At 46.6% G+C, this 25,568-nt stretch overlaps 1 protein-coding gene across 5 annotated transcripts in view; it reads left to right on the top strand.

The window, feature by feature from the left end:
- TDP1 (tyrosyl-DNA phosphodiesterase-like protein) overlaps positions 1-25,568 on the top strand; it is a 235,387-nt gene that overhangs the window by 199,190 nt on the left and 10,629 nt on the right. For all 5 annotated transcript variants that reach the window (XM_087686644.1, XM_087686642.1, XM_087686645.1 and 2 more), the window contains 2 exons: positions 2,322-2,399; positions 2,555-2,732. In XM_087686644.1, coding sequence (XP_087542770.1) covers positions 2,322-2,399; positions 2,555-2,732 — 256 coding nt within the window. The remainder of the gene's footprint in view (positions 1-2,321; positions 2,400-2,554; positions 2,733-25,568) is intronic.

The following is a 25,568-nucleotide window of genomic DNA, read 5'->3' on the forward strand; positions in this document are numbered from 1 at the left end:
TACAGTAAATTGTTGTTCTCTGATTAGAAAATGGACTAGTAGAGCCCTCTTTCTCTCTCTCTCTACCAGGCTTGTAAGTTGAGTGAATGGATGAGACCCAGCCCCCACAAAAATTTTCTCAATTTGCAAGGGCATTTTTGCCAAGTGGCAGCCTTCTAAACCCATTTTTAAGCATTATCCAGCCCTTTAATCAATTTTCAAAATTAAATAATCTTGAAAAGTAATTTCAGCCCTTCTGACCTTGCCCAAAATTAAATGTACCCATCCATAATTAAATTGGCTAGGCCATTTGCAACCTGGAGTGGTTACCAACCTCTGTTGGCATTAATTAATTACTTAATTAATGCTAGTTCCTAGCTTCACCACTGACACTTATTGGCCAAACAATTGCCCTAGGGTCAAAACTGACACCAAGTGACCCTTGAAGCCCAGCTGGCATAACTTATCACGGCTTTTGCTTTCGACACCCACTGCATCCTCGGGGTCCATGTCCCCGTGATAGAAGTCGTGGCTGTGTAGTTGAATAATGTCTATCTTGATGTTCTTGTTGAGTTCCTCTCAACTTAGCTCCACGAATGGGGAGTCCAAGCTGTGCTGTAGAGTTGGAAGGTGATCCAAGGTTGTGTTTCCATCTCTTCTCTATCTATCTCATGTGGCACTAAGGACTTACTTTTGATCCTTTGGAAGATCATCATCACTAGGGGGACCCTCCATCTAGTCCCATCCTTCGTAAACTCTTTTTTTGGTAGTGGCTACTATGCTATAGATTTACTCCTATAGTTGAGGCTCGATCCCCAAGTAGGAGCTCCATATAAGAGCATTGGTGTAACTAATGCATCAAAGAGCTAGAGCTTCATCCAGGAATCTTGGAACTGCATATGTTCACATTGGTTCTTCATGGCTCCTAACGCTGCATAGGCTTAAGTGAATCTATCTTGAGTGGCTCTTCTCATAGTGAATCTCATCCTTGCAAAAGTAATCCTCATATTGAAATAATATATTTGGACCTACTTCGCTGTCTCCCCACGAGATGTTAATTGAGGCATTGATTGTTTGATCCATTGGGTAGAGGTGCTAAACACCATAATGTTGGTCTTCTTAAGGTTCACCGTGAGGTCTCCATCAGCAGGTGATACTGAAATAAAGGTAGGCATGATCTGTAGGCTAGTGCAATGGAATGCAGGGAGATGGTAAATGACTATATATTTGGGTTGAGAGGTAAGGATCCTTATTGGTAATCCACCGTGCTCTCTTTGAGCCTTTGTGTAGGTCCTATAGAGGGGCTTCCTCTTGTCTGTCTAGATGCATGCTTGCGTATTCATGTCAACTGCCACTATTTGACCCATGGGTGCCAAGAGTCGGTGGATGGGACAGGATGGAATCAAACATGTTGGCCAGGAGAGTATGAGGTGTCTGGTCTGTTAGATGTAGACAACCGTGAGTATGCCTGCAGCTAGGGTGGTAGTGCAATCTGTTGGAAGGAAAGAGCACAAAGAAGCGATGTGAGAGGAGGGAAGAAGGCATGGAGGAGTGAGGGTAGCCTGACCTGTTGGGAGTTTGCAAATTATTTCACACAAGCAAAGAGAATGAGCAGGAGGGGAGCAATTATTTCACACAAGCAACTCTACTCTCAACCTTTTTACACCTCAAAACCCATGTATCAGCAAATGTAAGAAAATATTGAGATGTACAGGGGGAATTCTGGGCAGCAAATGAAAGGCACATAAGGCAGCTTAATATGCCACATGGTAGCTATCAGAAAGAGGTGACATGCTAAACTCCGATGGCAAAGCAAGCATAAGGGGAGTAAAATGGATGATCTCCATGAAATTTTTACTCATTTTTATGTCTTGATTTTTAACTTTTGTTGTGAGATATACTGATCTTAATGGCTTGGCCTTTTAGCCTTCTGCAAAGCCCTGTGTCTGATCATTTCTTACATGCAAAGCCTGACTTCAGGGCCTTGCTTTCACAGTTGCAATGTTGCCATGAATATTGCATATAACTTTAGTGCGCCCCCTTAACTACATGCTTACACCTGGTGTTATCCCGTATCTTTACATTTTTTGTAACACTCCATAGAGCCATATGCAGAGTGAATGTGATCAGTGTGAGACATATCCGAACTTTTAACAAACACCTTTTGACAAGGTTCTTGATGTCTGTGCAGAATTCAGATGAACAAGCTTAAAACATGTCTGTAAATTTAAGCATCCGTAATATCTCTCTAAAGTACTTCAGTTTGTTTTGTTCTTTTGTTTCTTTGAGCTAGTTATTGTAAAAATAACGTGAGAATGTCACGTTGAATTCTCTTTTTGCAGTTGGGAGTTCTATTTCTTCCATCCATGCAAAAGAATGGAAGCAGTTTTTCTTGTACAGCTGGGAAGCCCCTCATTCAAGTAACCATCTTTTTTTTTTTTCGTAAAAAGTAACCATCTTTTTTCAGGAATTAGAGCTAACACATTGTGTATCCTGGTCAAATGCTTGGTGGCTTCCTGTTATACGTTCAATTCCTATTCCAAATTTGCATAAAGTACTGTTATGCTGTAATCAGGAGAATGGTGACATGAAACCTTCAAGAGCAAGACCAAAATATTATGAATCCCAAAGAGGTGGGAAGGTTAAGTTTGCCACTACATGCTGCAATGAAACTAATGCAAATGTGAAGCACTCCAATACAGTGTGCCTTCCTGTACCTTATAGACTTCCACCCAAAATATATTCCTCAGAAGGTAATTCTCTTTAATGTTATTCACTTATCAACTTATTCATTCTGTACATAACCCTTGATGTTATGCACTTAGCAAGCTATTTATTTACTGCGTACTTGTATGCACACATAGGCTGGTTATACTAGATGTCACTGTGGAGTTCCTACTGCTTTGGGCATTCTTTAGGTTATGGTCACATAAGCTCTCTTGTATTTTGGTAGAATTCAGAACAGTGAATTGAGGGAGAGAGAGAGAAAGAAAGATGTATTTACATTTTCAAAAAGCCAGAATTGCTTAAGAGAGAAAGAAATGGGTACATCTGACCATGTTGTCTCGCCTGGAGAATAACCATGAAAATGAAAATGAAAAACAACTTACTCTGATGAATGTAAGTACAGGCTACTACCATGTACGAAATGATTTCGTGATGATCCTTCTGCTGACTTGTAGGATCCCACCTTGATCAATATGACTCTCTAGAAACAATGTAGCCTCCTCAAGGCAAGAATATCTCTCATGGGGTGGTCTAAGACATGGAGTCTACTAAGGAGAGGTACTTGCCTTTGATGGATTGTGGTGAGCAATGATGGATTGAATTTTGCTGAAGGTAAGGATGTTGGGAATGGCATTGAGGTGGTGGGAGCGTGTTGGAAATGGCTTTGAGGTGGTGGGAGCGTGCTCTATGAAGTGTGGCGGCCTAGTTTGGTGTAACCCCTCTCACTCATGGATGGTGGGGTGGCGTTGCTGTAGTAGTAGCATCTAGTGAATGAGCTCTAGAGCTAGCACAAGAAAAAAATTGTAAGAATGCATTCGCTTGCTGACTCTGCCTCTATCTTTGTCCTACTCCTCAAAAAATTCTCTTTATATTCTCGGAGCTCGAATAGGAACAGTCCAAGGCATTTCTGATCGTCATACTCTGTCACCTTGCAAAAAGGCCCAAACCCTTATTGGAAAAGGCTATGAAATCTCCCTCTGATCTCATAAAATCAATACATTGCAGATAAAGTGCTTCTTAGACTCAACCTCCTAGTGGCATAAATGGCAAATGCGTGCATTCTCAGATGAGTATATACTGTCGTGTCTTAATCTTGAGTTGGTATGATGTGGTCTGCATTTGTCCAATAGCACTGTGTATTCCATGGGAGAGGTGGATGTCTATGTATGCTGCCCTGACAATGAATCCCTCTATCGACACATGTAAGAAATGGCACTGATACTGTGCCATCTTTGTACTAAAGGGCTCTAGGGGTTGCATCCATGTATGATCTATATCAATCTTTACAATATCTCACCTAATAATATTGCTCTATATGAGTGTGATCTAAGTCTGGGCAATCCAAACGATATTGCAGTGGTGGGAGTGCCACCATCTCTCAATACTCTTCTAGGGCTTTTTGCAAAGGCATGGTTCCCATATTTGGGAATTTGTATAACAAGGTTGGGGAAACCAATGTATCAAGCAACCACAATTTAGTTTGGGGTTCCTGCCACTACATGCTGCAATGAAACTAATGCAAATGTGAAGCACTCCAATACAGTGTTCCTTCCTGTACCTTATAGACTTCCACCCAAAATATATTCCTCAAAAGGTAATTCTCTTTAATGTTATTCACTTATCAACTTATTCATTCTGTACATAACCCTTGATGTTATGCACTTAGCAAGTTATTTATTTACTGCGTACTTGTATGCACACATAGGCTGGTTATACTAGATGTCACTGTGGAGTTCCTACTGCTTTGGGCATTCTTTAGGTTATGGTCACATAAGCTCTCTTGTATTTTGGTAGAATTCAGAACAGTGAATTGAGGGAGAGAGAGAGAAAGAAAGATGTATTTACATTTTCAAAAAGCCAGAATGGCTTAAGAGAGAAAGAAATGGGTACATCTGACCATGTTGTCTCGCCTGGAGAATAACCATGAAAATGAAAATGAAAAACAACTTACTCTGATGAATGTAAGTACAGGCTACCACCATGTACGAAATGATTTCATGATGATCCTTCTGCTGACTTGTAGGATCCCACCTTGATCAATATGACTCTCTAGAAACAATGTAGCCTCCTCAAGGCAAGAATATCTCTCATGGGGTGGTCTAAGACATGGAGTCTACTAAGGAGAGGTACTTGCCTTTGCTGGATTGTGGTGAGCAATGATGGATTGAATTTTGCTGAAGGTAAGGATGTTGGGAATGGCATTGAGGTGGTGGGAGCGTGTTGGAAATGGCTTAAGGATGTTGGGAATGGCATTGAGGTGGTGGGAGCGTGCTCTATGAAGTGTGGCGGCGTAGTTTGGTGTAACCCCTCTCACTCATGGATGGTGGGGTGGCGTTGCTGTAGTAGTAGCATCTAGTGAATGAGCTCTAGAGCTAGCACAAGAAAAAAATTGTAAGAATGGATTCGCTTGCTGACTCTGCCTCTATCTTTGTCCTACTCCTCAAAAAATTCTCTTTATATGCTCGGAGCTCGAATAGGAACAGTCCAAGGCATTTCTGATCATCATACTCTGTCACCTTGCAAAAAGGCCCAAACCCTTCTTGGAAAAGGCTATGAAATCTCCCTCTGATCTCATAAAATCAATACATTGCAGATAAAGTGCTTCTTAGACTCAACCTCCTAGTGGCATAAATGGCAAATGCGTGCATTCTCAGATGAGTATATACTGTCGTGTCTTAATCTTGAGTTGGTATGATGTGGTCTGCATTTGTCCAATAGCACTGTGTATTCCATGGGAGAGGTGGATGTCTATGTATGCTGCCCTGACAATGAATCCCTCTATCGACACATGTAAGAAATGGCACTGATACTGTGCCATCTTTGTACTAAAGGGCTCTAGGGGTTGCATCCGTGTATGATCTATATCAATCTTTACAATATCTCACCTAATAATATTGCTCTATATGAGTGTGATCTAAGTCTGGGCAATCCAAACGATATTGCGGTGATGGGAGTGCCACCATCTCTCAATACTCTTCTAGGGCTTTTTGCAAAGGCATGGTTCCCATATTTGGGAATTTGTATAACAAGGTTGGGGAAACCAATGTATCAAGCAACCACAATTTAGTTTGGGGTTCCTAGAATTGAGCATATGTCCACTTTCTTAAGTTAAAAAATATGTATTACACATTAAGATTTTAAACCTAATTGTCGCCACCACCCAGAACGCTAAATTTTGATCAAAACGCTGATGGGATATATTCAGTCCCCCCCCCAGTCCGCCCATGCGAGACTTCCTCCCTCTCCACCCAGACAGTTCGCTGCCCCTCCCCTTCCAGCGCGCTTTCCCTATCCGCAACCCCGGATCCGTCCATGGTGTATCTAAAACAGCAGTCCCCCCGCCCCGCTCAGGTAGCACCGCGGCCTGATTGGTAGTTCTCTCAGAAGGGACGCACAATGGAAACCTCTGGTCAGACACCGGCGCACTTTGCGAGTACCCCCCAGTCAAACACCTTGCGCGTAGTTCTCTTTGAGGAGTAGCTCTTAGCCGTCCGAGCCAAGGAGCTGGAGCTAATGGAAACAACGATTTATGGTCATGTAGTAGGACATTCCCCTGCCAGGGCCCAGCTTCGGGACTAGCTTCACTCCACGCTGCACATCGGCACAACGCAGATCTTGGAGGCGGTCCTATTGGGCCAAGGGATCTTCATGGTCCAGCTCGGCTCGGTGGACGCAGCTCGTGAGTTACTCGCCAATACACCATATGCGTCCACCAAAGGGGTCATATACATGGTCCTTTGGTACTGTGGAGGTGTTTGCACTCCACAAGAGGCTTCTTCGGCACTCAGTCACCCTTCATTTCCTTGGCCTAGCGATTGAGTATCGCCAGTTGGTGGAAGACTTTGGACGGGCTCTTCGGCATTGTCCTTCCCGCGTCTTTCGTGGATGCAGTGACAGCAACAGGAGTCCCAAAGGTATGGGTGGCACTGGAAGAGGTGAAGAATATCCCACAATTTCTAGAGATTGAGGCAAACGGGCATTCCTTTAGGCAGCAGGTCATTGTGATCGGGTAACCAGGGTAGTGTTTGCGCTGCTACGGTTTTAGGCATTAGGCATCAGTTTGTACGCGTTTCGGAGTCAAGGCGGCTTTTTCCGACAGGCCTATAGGTGGACACCAACGATTTACTCGGGTCCAGACATGACAGAGAGGGAGATGGCAGGACGGGTGCAGCCAGCTCATCAGACCCAGCCTCGTCAGCAGGGTGCAAGCAGGTGAGCGATGCCCCCTCAGCAAAGCACTCCACAACCCCCCCTGTCTATTCCATCCGCCAGGACCGCAGTCCCCTACATCCTCCACCCGCGCCACAGACCGCCCCGCCTGAGTCCCCATAGTCCTCTCACACCCAAAACCCTCCCCCCCCCCCAACACCCACCCATCCACCATGCATCTCCGTCCATCCCTTGATCCTATTCCCCCCCACCACCGTCCCTACCGAGCACCCCCCTTGATCTGCACCCGCTTTAGGGTAGACCTCCCAAACCCACCCCTCCTCCTCCCACAGGAGGTGATGAGCCACACACACCTATCTCCTCTACGCACTCGCAGTCTTCCCTCTCCCACACAGCCACCAGCTCATCTACCCCTGCCACCCGCTACACCTTCCCGAGACGGGCACAGTTGTTGCCACACGAGTTCTTCCGCAATGGCCCATGGTCCTACCTGAGAGTTGCAGAGCGTGGAGAGTTTCCACTACCTCTAGAGGTGGGGATCCTCGTGGTTTGTAAGTCAAGGAGGGGCAAGATCCATCTACTAGCACCACCGGATCGACCAAACTACGCCTTTTTTCTTCAAGCCTCTCACTTAGGGGAATGGATGACCACACAGATTGAGCAGTTGAAGAGTCAAGTGGCGGATCACATCTCCAAGTGGATGGGAGTTGAAGGATTAGCATTGTTTGCATAACAATGGCTTGGGTGCAAGATGGACATTAGCTGGTGGGCTGGTGCTGAGTTCCCACACTTGAGAATCATGTTTAGAGCCCCCAACAACGGAGAGCTCCAAGGAATGTGATCGAGTGGCCCTTGGCACAGACGGACCGTTTCTACCAATGTACAGAGTCGCGATCTCAGCATGGTTGATAGATGCACTGATAGTACTACCTGGAGCATCTATCACCCCTATGGTCCGGCCGAGGGCCACCATGGGGGACTGGAGTTCACCGTCCAAATCGGCGGCAAAGCGCATTTGCATGCCTCAGAGTCCCTCCTCCTCATTAGCAGCATCCACATCAAACTGATGCCTGTTCGGTCAGTCACATGTTTTCCCATGAGCTTACACCTTGCATTCTTGAATGTGAATAGTCTCCACTACAGTGGGCGACGTGGTTCCAAGAACTTGATTCTTTGGCAGGAGCTACAGCCTGCCCTTGCCGGACGGATCGACATCTTCCTTCAGCAGGAGCACAAGCTCACCCCCACCAAGGCCTAGCGGGTTGGGAAGGTACTTTCGAGCAGCTCGCACACTTACTGGGAGCATATGCGGGCAAGAGTTGAGGCGTATGCACCTCTATTGGCCCGAGTCTCACTGCTTGTGTACGAGACTACGGGACGATAGTGGCAGAAAGGGTTCTATGGATCGGACTGGATATTGAGTCCTCAATATCTATGCCCCTATGGAGGTTAGGGCACGCAGCATGTTCTGGGTGGAGATTATAGATAGACTCCCAGAGGTGGATTCTTGGATCGTTGGAGGAGATTTCAACAACGTGGAGGCTTTGGAGGACCAGCATGGTAGAGGCAGAAACTACCAGGGAATGGCTGGGGAAGAGCAGGAGGCATGGGAGGTCTTTTTGCTTGTAGTCGGAGCACGCGATGCTTGAAGAGACCCAACCTTCTAAAGGATGGAGAGGTCGTTGGACTTCTCTTGGGGATACAGGCGGCTAGGTGGAGTCCTGTTGGAGCGGTTGGATAGGTTTTATGTGGGAGAGTGGGGAGGCTCTCGGGGAGGCCAGATTGAGCATTTGGCAGGCAACACATTGTCCCCGGTTCTGTTGACGCTTGATCCCCTAGCATCCGCCCTAGACACACGATCCTGTCGAATCCTTGACTCGATCTATAGGAGGGAGGAGGTGACAAGACAGATAGAGCAGATTTGGACCAGAGAGTGGGATAGGAGGGGCCGGATAGCAGAGGAGGTTGCAAAGGTCGTAGCTGAGGCGAGCAGAATTTGCCAAGAGGCAGCCATACGGGAGGCGAGGCAGTAGTGTTGGGAGGAGGAGAGAGCACTCGGACAGGACCTTGCAGCCACGCAGAGATTATTACAGGAGGCACCAGGAGATCCCACCCCCCAGACACAGGAGGTGCGTGCGCGAGCAGCCATTGCTAGCATAGAGGATAGGCGCTCGAAGTTCTCTTTCCGCACCTCAGCAGCCTTTTGGGCGCGGAAGGGGGACATGATGTGCAAGGAGTTCTTCCAGGTGCACCAGCCCTGCATTGCAGGAGAGCAGATACGCAACCTTCGGGATCAATATGGGCGGACCCGTTCTAGCCCAAACAAGGTGATGGAGATTGCCTCCGGCTATTACACGCGCCTTTTCCAGCAGGAGAGCACTTCAGCTAGAGGACAGAGATGTAGACAGCAAGTATGGGATCACATCCCATCCCTCGTCACAGAGAAGATGGGACTCTCCCTCCTAACCCCATTCACAGAGGACTAGAGGAGGCTTTTCCTACTCAGGATGGGTAGAAGTGCCGGGGAAGGATGGCCTCTCTAAGGCCTTCTTCACTACCTATTGGGAAGTGGTGAAGGACCCCCTACTGATGGCTTTCCAGGAGATTCTCACTTCAGGATAGATGCCAGGGAATCTCTCGGCAGGCCTCATCAGTCTTCTCCCCAAAGGGGGAGACCGGTTGGAGCTCTGCCAATGGAGACAAATCACCTTATTGCCAGTGGCCTATAAGTCACTGGCAAAGATAACCAGTAGGCGACTACGGCCCCTGCTTCCAGATATCATCCATGACACACAGACAGGCTTTGTTTAGGATAGGAGCATCCTAGACAATGTATTTACCTTCTTTGAGGCGATAGAGTGGGCTCAGCAGAATGGGCAGAGACTGGCCGTATTACTCTTGGAGATGGGACGCTCCCTCCTAGCTCCCTTTACAGAGAAGGAAGTAGAGGAGGCTTTCCATACACAGGATGGGCAGAAATGCCCTGGGGAGGATGTCCTCCCTAAGGCCTTCTTCACTACCTACTGGGAAGTGGTAAAGGACCTTTACTGAGGGCCTTCCAGGAGATTTTCACTTCAGGACAGATGCCAGGGAATCTCTCGGCAGGTCTCATTAATCTTCTCTCCAAAGGGGAAGACCGGTTGGAGCTCTCCTAGTGGAGACCGATCACCTTATTGCCAGTGGCCTATAAGGCACTGGGAAAGATGACTGGTAGGCGACTATGCCTCATGCTTCCAGATAACATCCATGACACACAGACAGGCTTTGTCTAGGATAGGAGCATCCTAGACAATGTATTTACCTTCTTTGAGGCGATAGAGTGGGCTCAGCACAGTGGGCAGAGATTGGCCATACTACTCTTGGATTTCGAGAAAGCTTATGATAGGGTGGACGGGGATTTCCTAGACGGCACCATTGTGAGGTTGGGATTCCCCTAGGCTTTGATTCATGGGATCTCCGACCTGTACAGATCGGCCACTAGCAAGTCTCTCATAGGCAGAAGGAGAGGGGAGAAGTTTCGGTTGGAGAGATCGGTTCGGCAGGGCTGCTCCCTGGCCCCATACCTGTTTCTACACTTCGCAGAGGCGATGCCTCACTTCCTTAGGTCATGTGTGAGTGGATTACGCAGCCTCCGACTTCTAGGGAGAGAGAAGAATGAGTTGCTAGACTCAGGGTATGCAGATGATACAACCCTGTACATAGAGAACAATGAGTTGATGTTGGAGAGAGTGAGGCTGGCTCTTGACGTGTTCTGCTCTGCAACGGGAGCAAAAATCGAGTGGCGAAAGTTGGTTGGTTGCCTCACAGACCCAGACTCGCGTACGGAGTGGGGTGTCTAGGTGGGACTCGACATCACTCCTACCCACCAGTTTCTTCCTGTCTTGGATTCTATTCGGAGGAAACTAACCTATTGGAGCACGGTTCCCCTCTCACTAGTCGGACGAGCCTTGGTGGTTAACCATGTCCTCCTATCGATGGCATGGTACATCACCTCGTGTTGGTGCTTTTTCTTATCCTGCGTAGTGTAGCCTAGTGCTTCCTAGCACCACCACCACCTACTCTACACATCAACTGAAGCATTCACAATTGTTAGAAAATAATAAAATTAAATTGACAAAAGTGAATACCTAGCAGTCTTCAGCTACAAAATAAATAAATAGGTTGGAACTCAGTTCTAACCTTAATTTAATACGAGTGCACACTCTAAACTCATAAACATCCATTAATTTAAATATGTATTTTGCGGAATCACCCGCTATGGAATCACCCACTTGTACATTAATTTAGATGGGTGAGCAGAGGGCAGACTATCCGACACCTGGGATTCCAGGTGTGACTCGACATCAATCCTGCCTAGCTGTTTCTTCCTGTCCTAAATTCTATTCAGAGGAAACTGACCTATTGGAGCACGGTTCACCTCTCACTAGCCGGTCGAGCCCTGGTGGTTAACGAGGTCCTCCTAGCAATGGTCTGATACATCGCCTCGTATTGGTGCTTTTCCTCATCGTACGTAGGGCAGCTTCGCCGCCTAGTGCGGAATTTCCTTTGGTCTGAGTCTAATGGCTCCAGGCACTCCAAGGTCAAGGTGGCATGAGCGACCATCATATGACATCCATCAGAGGGAGGGCTTGGGATCATAGACCTAGAATATCAGAGTATGGCCCTCTTGGGCAAGCTAGTTGTCCGCGGTCTCACATGTTAGATATGATCAATGCCCCACCCTCATTAGGTGCTACCAATGATCCATGGTGCTCAAAGTTGTAAGGCCCCCATTATGAGGAGAAGCCAAATGTGAGCCCGGACATTGGTTGAGTCCTGACTTGTATATCAGATGAGGTCTATGTGACCGGATGGCAAAAAGGTGACTGTTGTGGGTCTAATCTTTGGGTTAGACGGAGTGGTTATGCTGGTAGCAACTCGAGGCACATTGCATTGAGTTGCGTGGTAAGGGAGTTGCCCCCCTGGCGGGGGTCCGGGGGCAGCGCCCCCGGCTCGATGGTAAAGGGAATATTCCCTGGAATATTCCCTGGCCGACTAGTGGAGGCTCATATGGTAGGTCGGTCAGCAGGCCGACCTAACGACCTTCGCGGGCTATAAAAGCTAAACCCCTTCGCAGCCATCTCACACTCATCTTTCACCCAGTCAGAGTTGTTGTTCCAGCTAGCCTTAAGCTCTTCACCTATCTTCTGTCTAGATCGCCATCTAAGCTTCATTCATTGGAAGCGCACGGGTGGACAGAGCCATCTTTGTATCAGTTGTTTGGAGTTAAAGAATTTTACTGATTCTCCTCTTATCTGTTGTGTACTCTCTATCTCTTTCTCAGATTCTGTTCGCTGCGCCGTGTAATATTTTACATCACACCAGGCGGGCAAACCTCGAAGGTCTTACTGCAAGAGGGCCTTCAGGACTATAAACCGAGGCTTGACGATGAGTGGAGGCCGTCCCTGAGATGGATCTTCACTTCAGCCCAGATCCCCCACCCCTGATCACCTTTCCTGCGCAGCCTACTCCGCATGTGGCAAGGCCTTCGTAAGGCCCTAATCCAGAGCCCCCCAGGTTGCCAGGAGGAAATAGAACGTCAGCCGATGATCTGGAACCTCCAGGTCAAAGATAGGAAAGGTGCACAGATAGGTGAGCGCCCCCACATCCAGTGGGCTGGGTGGGAGGCGGCCCGGCTCGTTCCATCAGGACATAGCGGGAGGTGTACAAGATGGCGGACGAGGAGATGATGCAGTGAGTATCAGGTTGCATGAGAGGAGTGGAGTTGAGGAGAAGAGAGATAGACGCAGCAATACCTCCGGAGTGGCTTGCCCCACCGATACGAGAGCCGATAGAGGTCAGGGAGGTATGGGCAGCTAGGTTCTCTCCAGCAGGCATCCCTCTTCAGGTGGCAGGTAGACTTCCTGCAGCTAGGATGGCTAGCAAAGTTTGCATCCGTGAAGCCAACAACAAATTACTTCTGCTTCCGAAAGCAGTTGCACAAGTTCTCTATGCCCTTAAGGTATCTCATAATACCCTTCATTGTTTCCCGATGCTTTTTTCTAGGCTATGCCATGTACTTGCTAACCGCTCCCACCACAAATGCAATGTCAAGTCGTGTAGAAACCATGGCATACATCAAGTTACCAACAATTGAAGCATAAGGAATCTTAGCCATCTCAGCCTTTCCATCATCAAATGTAGGGTTGTCATCTACACTTAGTTTCACATATGGAGGCAACGGTACACCAATGGCTTCTCTCTTCTCCATATTGAAACATTGCTAAACCTTAGTAAGATACTCTTGTTGTGAGAGATAGAAAAGACCTTGTGATCTGTCGCGCTGAGTATATGCATGCCAAGAATATGATTGGCCTCACCAAGTTCCTTCATATCAAAGCTATTGTAGACTTTGTTTCAAAGAATTGAAAGCATGAATATCCCTACCTGTTATCCACATATAAAACCAGGAGAATAAGGCTCCATCTTTTGTTGCCTTCTTAATGCATAAGCAGTGATCAACTTGAGATCTACGGAATCCTTGAGATTGCATAAATATATCAAATTTATGATACCATTCTCATGGTGCATGTTTCAGCCCATACAAACTCTTGTTTACATACCATGTGCTCTTTTCCCTTTGCAACAAAACACTCAGAGTGCTGCATATAGATCTTCTCATGCAGATCACCATGTAAGAAATTTGTTTTTACATCCATCTCTATGAGTTCCATATCTTCGAATGTAACCAAGCCCACAATGGTTCGCAAACTAATCATTTTGACTACAGGAGAATTTTTCATCAAAATCAATTCCAACAACAAGTCATGCTTTGTACCTTGCCAAAGAACCAAAAATGACTTTTATTTTGTAAACCCATTTGCATGGTACCATTTTATGCCCTTTAGGCAAATGCACCAAATCCCAAGTGCCATTTTTCATGAGAGATTCCATCTCTGACAATATAGCCTTATGCCATTTCTTACTTTCCTTTTCTGTCCATTGCTTCTTAGAAGCATGACGGCTCACCACAATCTGTTAACATGACATAATCAACCACATAATTGACACTAGGAACAAACTTGTTTGGTTGTCTTTGCATTCTGGTCGACCTATGGACCCAATGATCAAGTTTTGTTGGCTGTCCAGCTTGCAAATTTGCATTAACAGCTCGCTATTCAGTGGGTTCAGCATTCTATACAGCCGGTTTTGGTTGTTTGAAAGGCATCTATTCTTGTTGAAATTGTGGTCTTCCATTTCACCCTCATCACCATATCCTAGGAAAATACATTTGTAGGACTTTGGTTGAAGTTTGCTACGTTCTTCCTTGCGAATGTGTATAAATATCTCGTAGCCAAACACTTTAAGTGAGGCATGGTGAGCTCCCTTTTAATCCCTTTGCTATCACAAAAGGCTTGAAAGACTTTGGACACACATTCCCTACCATTGTTAGAGCGAAGATACTTCAATGTCTTGTTGGTTTGATATTTAGCAATTGCTAGGAATATTTTAAATTCATTCAAAGCTTGGTCTTTACGTCAGATTGGATAAACCTATACTTTGCGTGTGGCATCATCAACAAAAGTAATGAAATACTTCTTTTTCCCTAGAGATAACCCTGGCATCTCACATACATCTAAATGTATCAACTCTAAGAGTGAAAAGTTTAGAGAAAGAGATTTTTTATGTGACATTTGAGGATGCTTACCATAAATACCATGATCACATTGTTCAAAATGAGCATACCTCAAATATGGCAAATAACCCAAACGAAAAAACACTTTCATTTCAGTTTGACTCATGTATCCTAACCGGCTATGCCAGAAAGAAACACTCACCTACTCGGTTATGGCGACTATATGGTCACCCACCTAGCTATATACAAAGGATACACAGTATCACTTTTAGAGCCCTTGGCAACAATGCGAGAGCCCTTACAAATTTTCCATTTGCTATCCCCAAAGGTGGTATGATAACCTTCATCGTAGTTGCTCTGTGCTTATCAAGCTCTTCTTGAGCTAAGGTACCTGCCTCACATTATGAAAAACAAACTCGGAGCCATACTGAAATTTCAATTTCGTACTGTCAATATGTGCAATTTGACATGCATTGTTATCCCCCGAGTGGACAACGCCGCGTGCACCACCATTGTAGTTAAAAAAACACTCATAATGTGATGCAAGGTAGTCAGGTATGATACAATACGATACGATAAAATACGGTACTAATTGGCACCTTCGGATTTTATAAGGTACGGTACAATATTAGTACGAAAGAAAAACAAAAACTTGGTTATTTTGGATTACAGAAAATAAAACACGTGTTTAGAGCTAAAATAGCAATGTCATTTGAGTTAATAGGATGAATATGTGAGAGTAACAAGGCAAAACCTCATGTGCAACATGCATAATGCGGTACTAAAAGACAAATGGGAGTGTATACATTATACGTCATATAGCAAAGCAAAGTGCAAGGTGTATGGACAAAGAGACTCTTCATTCTTTTGTGTGTGTGTGTGTGTGTGTGAGAGAGAGAGAGAGAGAGAGAGAGAGAGAGAGAGAGAGAGAGAGCTATTAATGTCTCTAAAAGGCCAGAGTGGCCTATGAGACCATAACCAATACAACTGGTATTATCATCTCTCATCAAAGAAAAAGAGATAAAATTTGTGTAGGTCTACATGGTAGATTGGAATAAGAAGTATGGAAACTGAAAAAGCTAGAAAAACTAAGTTTAAAAAGATTAAAAAGAGTGTAGAGTATCTCCCCCTTAGTCTATGGAATCCACACCTCTGCAAACTACCTCTGACTGAGTCAGCACGCCAATTAGTGATGCATAGGGCATGCCTATGTTGCCGAGTAGGTACTCTAAGGCGTTATGCCTTGCATAGCGTTGTAGCTCTGTCAACTGTGATGCCGCCTGATGCTATACCTCAACAATGCCTATCATTAGGAGATGTAGTGTGCGAGGTGGTAGCAGCTAGGGGTTTTGCTACGCTGAAGAAGTCTGTAACTGCTCTCTGGAGGGGTGGATGACGCTAGGGTCGCCTTCTATCCCGTAACAATAATACTCTGCGTTGCTGGAGCTCCAATAAGAAAAGACCCGAACATCTTTGGTCATCATAGTCCACCACCCATCTTAGTGGTCCAAAGCCCTCTCCTGAAAGAGGTAATGATAGCGGCCTCAGATGTCATAGTATACAGTATATCTACAAATGTAGTGCTCCTGCGTTTCTGGCTCCCGTCTACAAAGCTGGTGCATCCTCTCATTGGTTGCAACATGGCTCCATCAACCTATCTCAATCATCAACTAATGTGAGACGAGGTGCGAATCTAACCAATAGCAACTCAGAGTCCGTTGAGCATCCATGTATCTTGGCCTCACTATGAAACCGTCATGAGAAAGCTGCAAGAAGTGGCGTTGGCATTGTGCCATTTTCGTGCCTAATGGGAAAGGGGGACTTGGACCAAGTCCTTTCTATCTCCACTCTAGTGATGTTTGCTCTGATCACACTATTCAGCTTTGCACGATTGAGGCTCATAGTCGAGGTTGTAATCGAACGGTGGCAGTCTATCTGTACTCATGCCATGTAAGTTCAGCCGCGTGCTCATATGTGCATACCAACACTGTCTATCTCCCTCTGTTGCATGTTGTCTTGAAGACTCCAAAGCTAGTCTAGGATATCGGTCTTTAGGGAGCCACCATATCCTTTGGAGGAAAGTAATTGTTTCTAATAATGCAACTACCATGTGTGCAATGTCCAATTTTGCCCAGATGATCTCTTGTGGTACTGAGGCTTTTGCCCTTATCATACGTGCTATCATCATGACCAGCGGTCTTTCCATGTGTTCCCAGCCATTAGAATGTTTTGTTTCCGGCCCATCACAGTCCATAAGTGGCATCCATCTAGTATGATAAAGGCTTGGGCCCCAGATGGCTGCCCCATAGAGTAGTGTGGGCATAACTAAAGTGTCAAAAAGCCACAATTTGGTACAAGGCTCTGGAAATTGTATGTGTGCACCGCTCTAGAGTACCCAAAGTTGCATATGTCCGTGCAAACCTAGCCTCTGAAGTCTCCTTCCATGAAAGCTGTGGCCCTTTGAAAATGACCCTAAGGTGTACACATTGTCTAACCATTTTCACAGGCTGACCGTCATACATAAAGTGGTGCTCTGAGTGTGTCACCCAACTTGCTAAGGTGTTTAAAATCCATAATTTTAGTCTTTCCAAGATTAACCTTGAGACCTTTATCCTCACAAAACACATGCAATGCATCCAGATGATGTTGTAGTCCCTCTAGTGAATTTGAGATAAGAACCATATCATTAGCATATAACAAAATTGGTATCAGTACCCCAGCCAAGCTGACTCCCATACCACCCCATCTCTGCATGTAATCAGAAATCTTGTCAATGTACAATCCAAACAGCAAAGGAGATAGGGGACAACCTTGCTTTACACCCACCGTGCTAGACACTGAGTCTGTTGTGCCTCCAGACACTCGTACTCTCCCTTGAGAGAGAGAGAGAGAGAGAGAGAGAGAGAGAGAGAGAGAGAGAGAGAGAGGAAAAGTTGTGGATTGCCATGGCTTTCGCTTGTTTTATGCAGGGACTCATGCCATGCATTATTCTGGTGTGCTTATGATTGTCCATGAGAAATATCAACCTGTTCTTATCAAAAATGATGTACATGGTCGTTTTGTAGTGATTGAAGTTTTATTTGAAGGAGAGATCTTATGGTTACTTGGGCTTTATGCTCCAAATGACCCTTTATCCCGTCGGGATCTTTGGAATACTTTGAAGACCTCCTTGTCACTTGGCAGACGGGGTTTCTTGATGGGGGATTTTAATGTACGTTGATCCTTCGCAGTCCACATCAGAGCATTCGGTGATGGATACTCCGGAAAGCCGTGTGTGGAATGCATTTGCTCTTGCCGCACTTCAGCAAGATCTCTGGTCATGGCTACACCCTTCTTCGACAGGATTTACTTTTCATTCAGCGCAGTATACATCTACATGGCCGCGGTTGGACCGCATGTACATCATGTAGGATGATGCTTTTTTTCCTGAGATCTTGGAAATGAAAGTGTTACAGCAATACGCCCTGTCGGACCATTTTTCTCTACAGCTCAAAATGCTTGCACAACCCATTGCACCTTTTAAGCAATTTTTGGATAGATTGCCTCTGCGTTTCAACTCGTCTTATTTGAAGCATTCAATCTTTCAGGGTTATATGCAACAATTGATTGATAGATTTTTATTGGACTTCCCGTTTGAGAGCAATGCTTCTTTTCAACAATTGCTCTCTAATGTGCAGCGGGTTGCACGGCAGTATGGGATCCATCATGCCTCTCTTTGTCGGCGGCGTTGACACACTGCGGAGGAATTACTAGTTTTTGTTCGTTCTCTACTGGTGGAGACTCCAAATGATGTATTTCTGCTGCCATTGGCTATGCGTTTGGCTGATCTTCTTAAAGAGTTTCAGTTGAAATCTTACCAACAGGCCAAATTGCAAAATTTGACAGAGAATTTGCAAGATAGTGCTTGTCAAACTCATAAATTCTTTCGTGCTCTTCATGCATCTCCCGCTGAAGAGAATATGACTGGACTCTAGGATGCAGAAGATCATATGGTCACTAATCCTCCTCCGACTATCGTGAATATGTGTAGGAATTATTTTCTAGACCTTCTTGGTTCTACTCCTTCACCTTCGGACCAAACTACTCATGCTCGCTCAGTCTTCTATGATTTGGTCCGCAATCAGGTTCCACATGACATGCAAACTACTTTGGAGACAGATATTTTTGAGGCAGAGGTTATGGATATTTTGTTACATTTGTCCAAGGATAAAAGTCCCGGCTGGGATGGTCTCACCAATGAATTCTTTGAGGTCTTTGCTACCAATCTTGTGAAACCATTGACGGCTATGTTTCAGCAGGTTTGGGAAACGGGGTTCATGCCTTTCTCATGGAAAGAAGAACTTATCAAACTGCTTCCAAAACTTCGTTCGCCGTCGATGTTGACACATTGGCGACCAATTTCCTTGATGGGTTCTCTGTATAAAATCTTTTCCAAAGTAATGGCGAATCGGCTCCATAAGCATCTTCCTGCCATTGTGCATCCTCTTCAATATGATTTTATTAAGGGCTGCAACATTTTGCATAATGTCTTGAATGTGCAACTTGCTATTGACTATGTGAGGCACTCTAATCAGGAGGTGGTATTGATTCAACTGGACCTGGAAAAGGCGTTTGATTATTTAGACTGGTCCTTCATTGAAGACCTTATGTCTACTATGGGCTTTGATACTCGGATGGCTCGTTTGATTTACACCATTAGTGTTGCGGCTTCTTCGCGAGTTATGATGAATGGTAGTGTTGCCGAGCCTTTTGTCCTTGCACGCTCTGTGAGACAGGGTTGCCCTTTGAGTCCGCTCTTTTTTGCCCTTGCGACTCATCCGGTGCTTTCAATGTTATCTCATATAGCAGCTTCTACTCAGTTGGCTGGATTGTCTCTTCCTTTTGGACAACACTTAATTAGTCAATCCTTGGCTGATGACAGCTTTATGATTTTGCATGCGGATAAGGATAATCTTCGCAAAGCATTAGATGTTTGGACTCTCTTTGGGAATGCTTATGGTCTTCGTATCAATGCTTTGAAATCAGCCATTCTTAGTTGCACGGAGTCAAATTTGCAGTCACTAGACTGGCAGGGAATGGTTGTTCCCCGTGGTTCCATTGTCAGGTATCTTGGGTACCCTTTGGGTGTTGATGTTCGACCAAAGCAAATACTAGAGTGGATTTCGCGGAAACTGACAGCTAAGTTTTTGTATTGGAAGTCACAGGCTTGGCCTTGCCATGTTCGCCTCAAAGTGGCTCAGACAATTATGTTGCCAATGCTCACATATTTCTTGCCATTGCTGCCTTGGACTACTACTACATTGAATGCTCTTACTCAGTGCATTCGATTCATGTTATGGAAGGACTCCTTACATGCAGGTATTTCATGGATCTCTTGGTCGCATGCATGTACCCCCAAACGCATGGGTGGTGGGGCTATTTTGGATGCCGAAACTCATATGTTGGCACTCCGTTGGTCTCTTTTTCGTGCCATGTGCTTGGATCATCACCCGTGGATCTTGATAGCCCATTATTTTCTTGAGAATCATGGGCTTGTGCATGGTAATACTCAAATTCGGAGCTCCTGGTGGCATGTGCTTAATGTTGATGCTCGGTTTTCTAGTCCTTCATCATCCCTACTTGTTCACTTGGTATGTTCTTGGAAAGTGGTTCTCCAGAAGGCTCAATGGCATCCAGCTGAGGATCGGCTAGCTACTAACTCTTTTCAACAGGAATTGTTGGCAGCCTCACGATTACTTTCTTGGGAAGGCAAACATGAGCTCAGACCAAAATTTAATCGTATGGCACATTTGGGCTTGACTTCAGTTGCAAATGCCACCCTTGCTAGTCGCAATGTCTTGATATCGTTTCGTACGGCCAGAAGGCGTTTCAGGATCCCTCGTGGATACCGTGATTTATGGGGACAGCTTCTAATGGTGCTCCAGAGCAGACAGCCCTTTCTTGCCCTTGCGTCGGATCGTCCCTGGTAGGACTGGAACCTTGCAGGTCGCCTAATTTTGGAAAAGGCCTCAGCTAACCAGGTGTATCATCAGCTGATTTGCAGATTGTCAATGGCTGGTTACTAAAGCCAATACTGTATGGGGATTGCGTAAATCTCGGTCTTGGTGGAAGGCAACTGTGATGGAGGGCTGGATGAACAAGACACCTTTCAAATGCAAGGTTTTTCTTTGGAGTGTGATGATCGGTGGTCTTCCTCTTGCTTCAGCCCTTTCCAAGCGTCGAATCTCCAACGGCAATTGTTTCTTTTGCACCACCAGTGTGGAATCGGCCTGTCATCAATTTATTTCTTGCCCTCTTGCTAAGAAAATCTGGTCACTCTTGTCGGCAATTCGGAGAGCAATGGTTGGTTTCTCGCTAAGCCCTTTTGACTGGGCTTTTGCGCGGCCCAAATACCCCACACCGGCTCCGTCACATATGAAGATCTTGTTTCACTTTCTTAGATACTGGGGCTGTTGGCACAATCGGACCATTCGGAATGCTTTTTTTTAAAATTCAGCCTACAATGTTCAAGGACATATTGCTAGGCTTAAAGGCCTTTTGCATTGGCAGATAGATCTCATTCGGCACTCTGACTTACTTCCTCGGGAGGTCTAGCTTCCCTGGCATATGGCAATTTCCTCTGTGTCGTTGCCATGACTTTTTGTAACTGTTTTGGAGTTTAGGGCTTTAGAGAGCCAAAGAGATTGCACGTGGTGGCTTAGGGCCATCGTGTATCGTGTAATCATGTAAACTTGTACCTTTTTTTGGTAATTACTAGAATTACGTTTTACGAAAAGAGAGAGAGAGAGAGAGAGATTTACAAAAAGAGAGAGAGAGTGTGTGTGTGAAGGACAAAGACTGAGAGAGAGTGAACACAGAGAGAGAGAGAGAGAGAGTGTAGGATCGCGATGGCGGGGAGAGGGATCGCGATGGCGCCGCTTGCTCCTGCCGCCCTGCCGACGGTCGTCTGACTTGTCGGCCCTGTCCGTCACGCTTCGCCGTTTCGCCCTCCGCTTGCTCCTGCGCCCGTGTGGCCCGTCGGGCGCCTGCTCGTCAGCAGTCGCTATCGTCCGCTTACCCTGCGGGCTCCGCGCCTGGTTTGCGCCCGTCCGCCCTGCGCGTCAGGGTTTCTGCCCGCGCCCGATCCCTGCCCTGCGCCGCTGCTGCCTCGCCCGTCCTGCAGTCGGACCTGGGCCCTGTTGCACGTCGCCTCCCCTGCCTTGGTTCGTCGCCTGTCCAGCCCTGTCGTCCTCTGCCCCCCCTATGGTTCGCCCTCTTGCACGTGCACTGTCAGGGTTGTGCCCTGTCACTCGCGATATTGGGACAGGCTACGCCTGAAGCCGCTTCTTCAGTGCATGTCCTGTTTTGCCTGAGAAGGCACGAGAGAGAGAGCGAGAGAGAGAGAGACGCTGCCCTCGCCCGTCAGCCACCGTGGTGGTCGCCCCAGACTTTTAACGCTTGCAACCTGTCCGTGTGACGTCCTGCGGGTCGTCCTCCGCCGTGTGCGCAACCAGCTTATAGGGGTGCAGATTTCTAACTCAGCCGACACTGATCTGCACTGTGCGTCAGTCCTTCTTCGAGATCAGCTCGTCATACACAATGGCTGGTTTGGATCTGGATTTCATAGACCAAACGGTGGCAGCACTTGGCCAGGATTCTGATGCTGAGGAACCGGAGGATATGGTTCCGTGCACTGAAGAATTGCCCCCGGGTCTTGACATCCAGCCTGCGCGGGTAAACGTACCAAGTATACCCCGGAAGAGATAGGTGTTACTCAGGATCGTTCCTATGTGCAGGTTGCTTCGGATTCTGTGGACTCTCAGGAGGTGGGCTGGGAGCATCTGTTGGAATTTGCCAACACTCTGCTTGGTGAATATGTTCAACATAATCAGGAAGCCTTCTCTGACTCTGCTCCAGACGATGTTCTGGAAGCTACCGTCGACCCAAAAACTGTCCTACGCTCTTTTTCGGTATTTTATGATCGCGCGGTGATACTCTTCTTCACTGGTCGCATCCCGCTGCTTTCCCGTATTCGCCAATGGCTGCAGAGTCTGCTACAAGGGGAATGTGTTGAAGAGATTTTTGTTGGATCCCGAGGTTTTTTTGAGGTCCTCTTGAAAACAAAGACACACCGTGCAGCTCTTCTGTCTAAAGTGCCTTTGTTTTTTGATCGTCGGTTGGTTCATGTGGTTCCATGGCGCCCGATGGCAGATTTCCAGCACCTCCTGCAACGTGAATGCCCTGTGTGGGTAGAAGTGGAAAATTGTCCGGCTGTTTATTGGCCGCTATTGAAGGATACTATGGCCGCTGTGGGCACGGTTCTGGTCCCTCCCAGTCTCAGGGCTGTGAATCGCAACCGCTTGTGCATGTTATGGGATACTGCAAGGAAACGGCCTGCTTGGTTACGCCTCAATTGCTTTGGCATGCATCCGTTACACTTTCGTTTAAAATGGGGCAATTTTGCAGGCCATTGCTTTTCCTGTGGACAGTTGGGGCACTTTATGGCTGAATGCCCAGAGCAACAACACGATTCAAATGCGGGTCATGTTGCTCCGCCCATGGAAGATATGGTGTGTGATGCTCTGTCGCTGGATACTATCCACCCGCCCCAAGTTCTGGCCAAAGGTAAACAACAGGTTTCGCGTCTGGATTCCCGTGCCACTGATTGGGTTGAAGTACGTGCCAAAAAAGGCAACAGGATTGGTGCTGGCATGGAGAGTACTGTGCCTACTACCTCACAAGATTCCATGCGAACATATATGCGTAGGAAGGAAATGATGTCTTCCGAGCGCTCTGCTCCTGCTATGGTTTCCTCAGCTCCCCGTCATCAGCTCGCTAGGAAAATGTATTCGGATCGTCTAAAGGGTCCATCTGCACAGCTGGCTTTTGATACCAGAGGCAACGTCATTACTCTGTGGGACCGTCGTTACCCACGTTCCAACCCCAAGCAAGCAGATATGCCGTCTACTTCCAAATCTGGTCCTCATAACTCTTTTGCGGTGTTGGCGGATTTCTTGGATGAGGGAGTCCTGGACATTCTCGCCGACAAAGTCAAATCGAGGCAAGCTGTGCCTCGTACTTGATTTTGTTTTGTATACACATGAAAATAGCCACGTGGAATGTGCGAGGAATTTGTCCTCGCCACAAGCAACATGCCATGTGGACTGCATTGTATGAGAATCAGTGGAATGTCCTATGTGCTGTTGAGCACAAGAGTCACTGTGACGCCGGTAAAGTTGTGGATTGCCATGGCTTTCGTTTGTTCTATGCAGGAACACAGGCCATGCATTATTCGGGTGTGCTCATGATTGTACATGCCAAATATCAGCCTGTTCTTATTAAAAATGATGTTCATGGCCGCTTTTTGGTGGTTGAAATCTTATTCGAAGGGGAAATCCTATGGTTACTTGGCCTCTATGCTCCGAATGATTCGTTATCTCGCCGGGAGCTTTGGCAGACTTTGCAGACTTCCTTGTTACTTGGCAGACGGGGCTTCTTCATGGGGGATTTCAATATGTGTGTTGATTCTTCCCAGTCTACATCGGAGCACTCGGTCATGGATGCACCGGAAAGTCGTATGTGGCAAGAGTTGGCTCTTGCTGTTCTTAAGCAAGATCTTTGGTCCTGGCTACACCCGTCTTCTCCAAGCTTTACTTTCCATTCGGCCCAGTATGCCACAACATGGTCGCGGTTGGACCGTATATATATCATGCAGAATGATGATTTTCTGCCTGAGATGCTCGAAATAAAAGTGTTGCAGCAATATGTCTTGTCGGACCATTTCCCTCTGCAGTTCGAGTTGCTTGCACAACCCATTGCCCCTTTCAAGCAATTTCTGGAGAGACTCCCTTTGCGTTTCAACTCGTCCTACTTTAAGCATACAATTTTTCAGGGCTATATGCAGCAATTGCTTGACAGATTCTTCTTGGACTTTTCCTCTCAGGGCACTGCGTCATTTGAAAGATTGCTCTCTAATGTGCAGCGGGTTGCTCGGCAATATGGGATCTATCATGCCTCTCTTTGTCGGCGCCGTCAACAGGCAGCGGAGGACCTGCTGGTTTTGGTTCGCTCCCTGCTGGTGGACACTCCGGATGATGCATTTTTGCTTGCATTGGCCATGCAGGTGGCCGATCTTATTAAAGAATTCCAGTTAAAATCGTATCAGCAGGCCAAATTGCAACATCTGACAGAGCCTTTGCAAGATAGTGCATGTCAGACCCATAAGTTCTTTCGAGCTCTCCATGCCTCTCCTGCTCGAGAGAATATGACCAGACTCCAGGATGCACAAGGCCACCTTATCCTGGATCCACAGACTATTGTGCATATGTGCAGGAATTATTTCCGTGACCTTCTCGGTTCCGCTTCTCCACCTTCAGCCCAAATTACTCAGGCCCGTTTGGTTTTTTATGACCTGGTTCGCAATCAGCTTCCGCAGGACATGCAAGCTACTCTGGAGTCAGATATTGGTGAAGCAGAGGTTATGGATGTCTTGTTACACTTGCCCAAAGATAAAAGTCCGGGTTGGGATGGTCTCACCAATGAGTTCTTTGAAGCTTTCGCTACCCAACTGGCGAAACCATTGCAGGCTTTGTTTCAGCAGGTGTGGGAAACGGGGATCATGCCTCCCTCATGGAAACAAGGACTTATTAAACTGCTTCCAAAAGTTCCTTCGCCATCTAAGTTGCACAGTGGTGCCCAATTTCTTTGATGGGTTCAATGTACAAAATCTTTTCCAAAGTAATGGCGAATCGGCTCCATAAGCATCTCCCTGCCCTTGTGCACCCTCTCCAGTATGGTTTCATTAAGGGCCGAAATATTCTACACAATGTTTTGAATGCCCAATTGGCCATTGATTATGCCCGGCATTCTAATCAGGAGGTAGTACTGATTCAACTGGACCTGGAAAAGGCTTTTGACTATCTGGAATGGTCTTTCGTTGCTGACCTTATGTCTGCTATGGGCTTTGGTGCTCGGATGTCTCGTCTGATCTACACCATTAGTGTTGCGGCGTCTTCGCGAGTCATGCTGAACGGAGGTGTTACTGAGCCATTTGTCCTTGCCCGTTCTGTCAGACAGGGGTGCCCTTTGAGCCCTTTAT

Source organism: Lygodium microphyllum, chromosome 10 (genome assembly GCF_053477565.2).
Source record: "Lygodium microphyllum isolate KBCC chromosome 10, Lygodium_microphyllum_v1.1.10, whole genome shotgun sequence".
Classification (NCBI taxonomy): domain Eukaryota; kingdom Viridiplantae; phylum Streptophyta; class Polypodiopsida; order Schizaeales; family Lygodiaceae; genus Lygodium; species Lygodium microphyllum.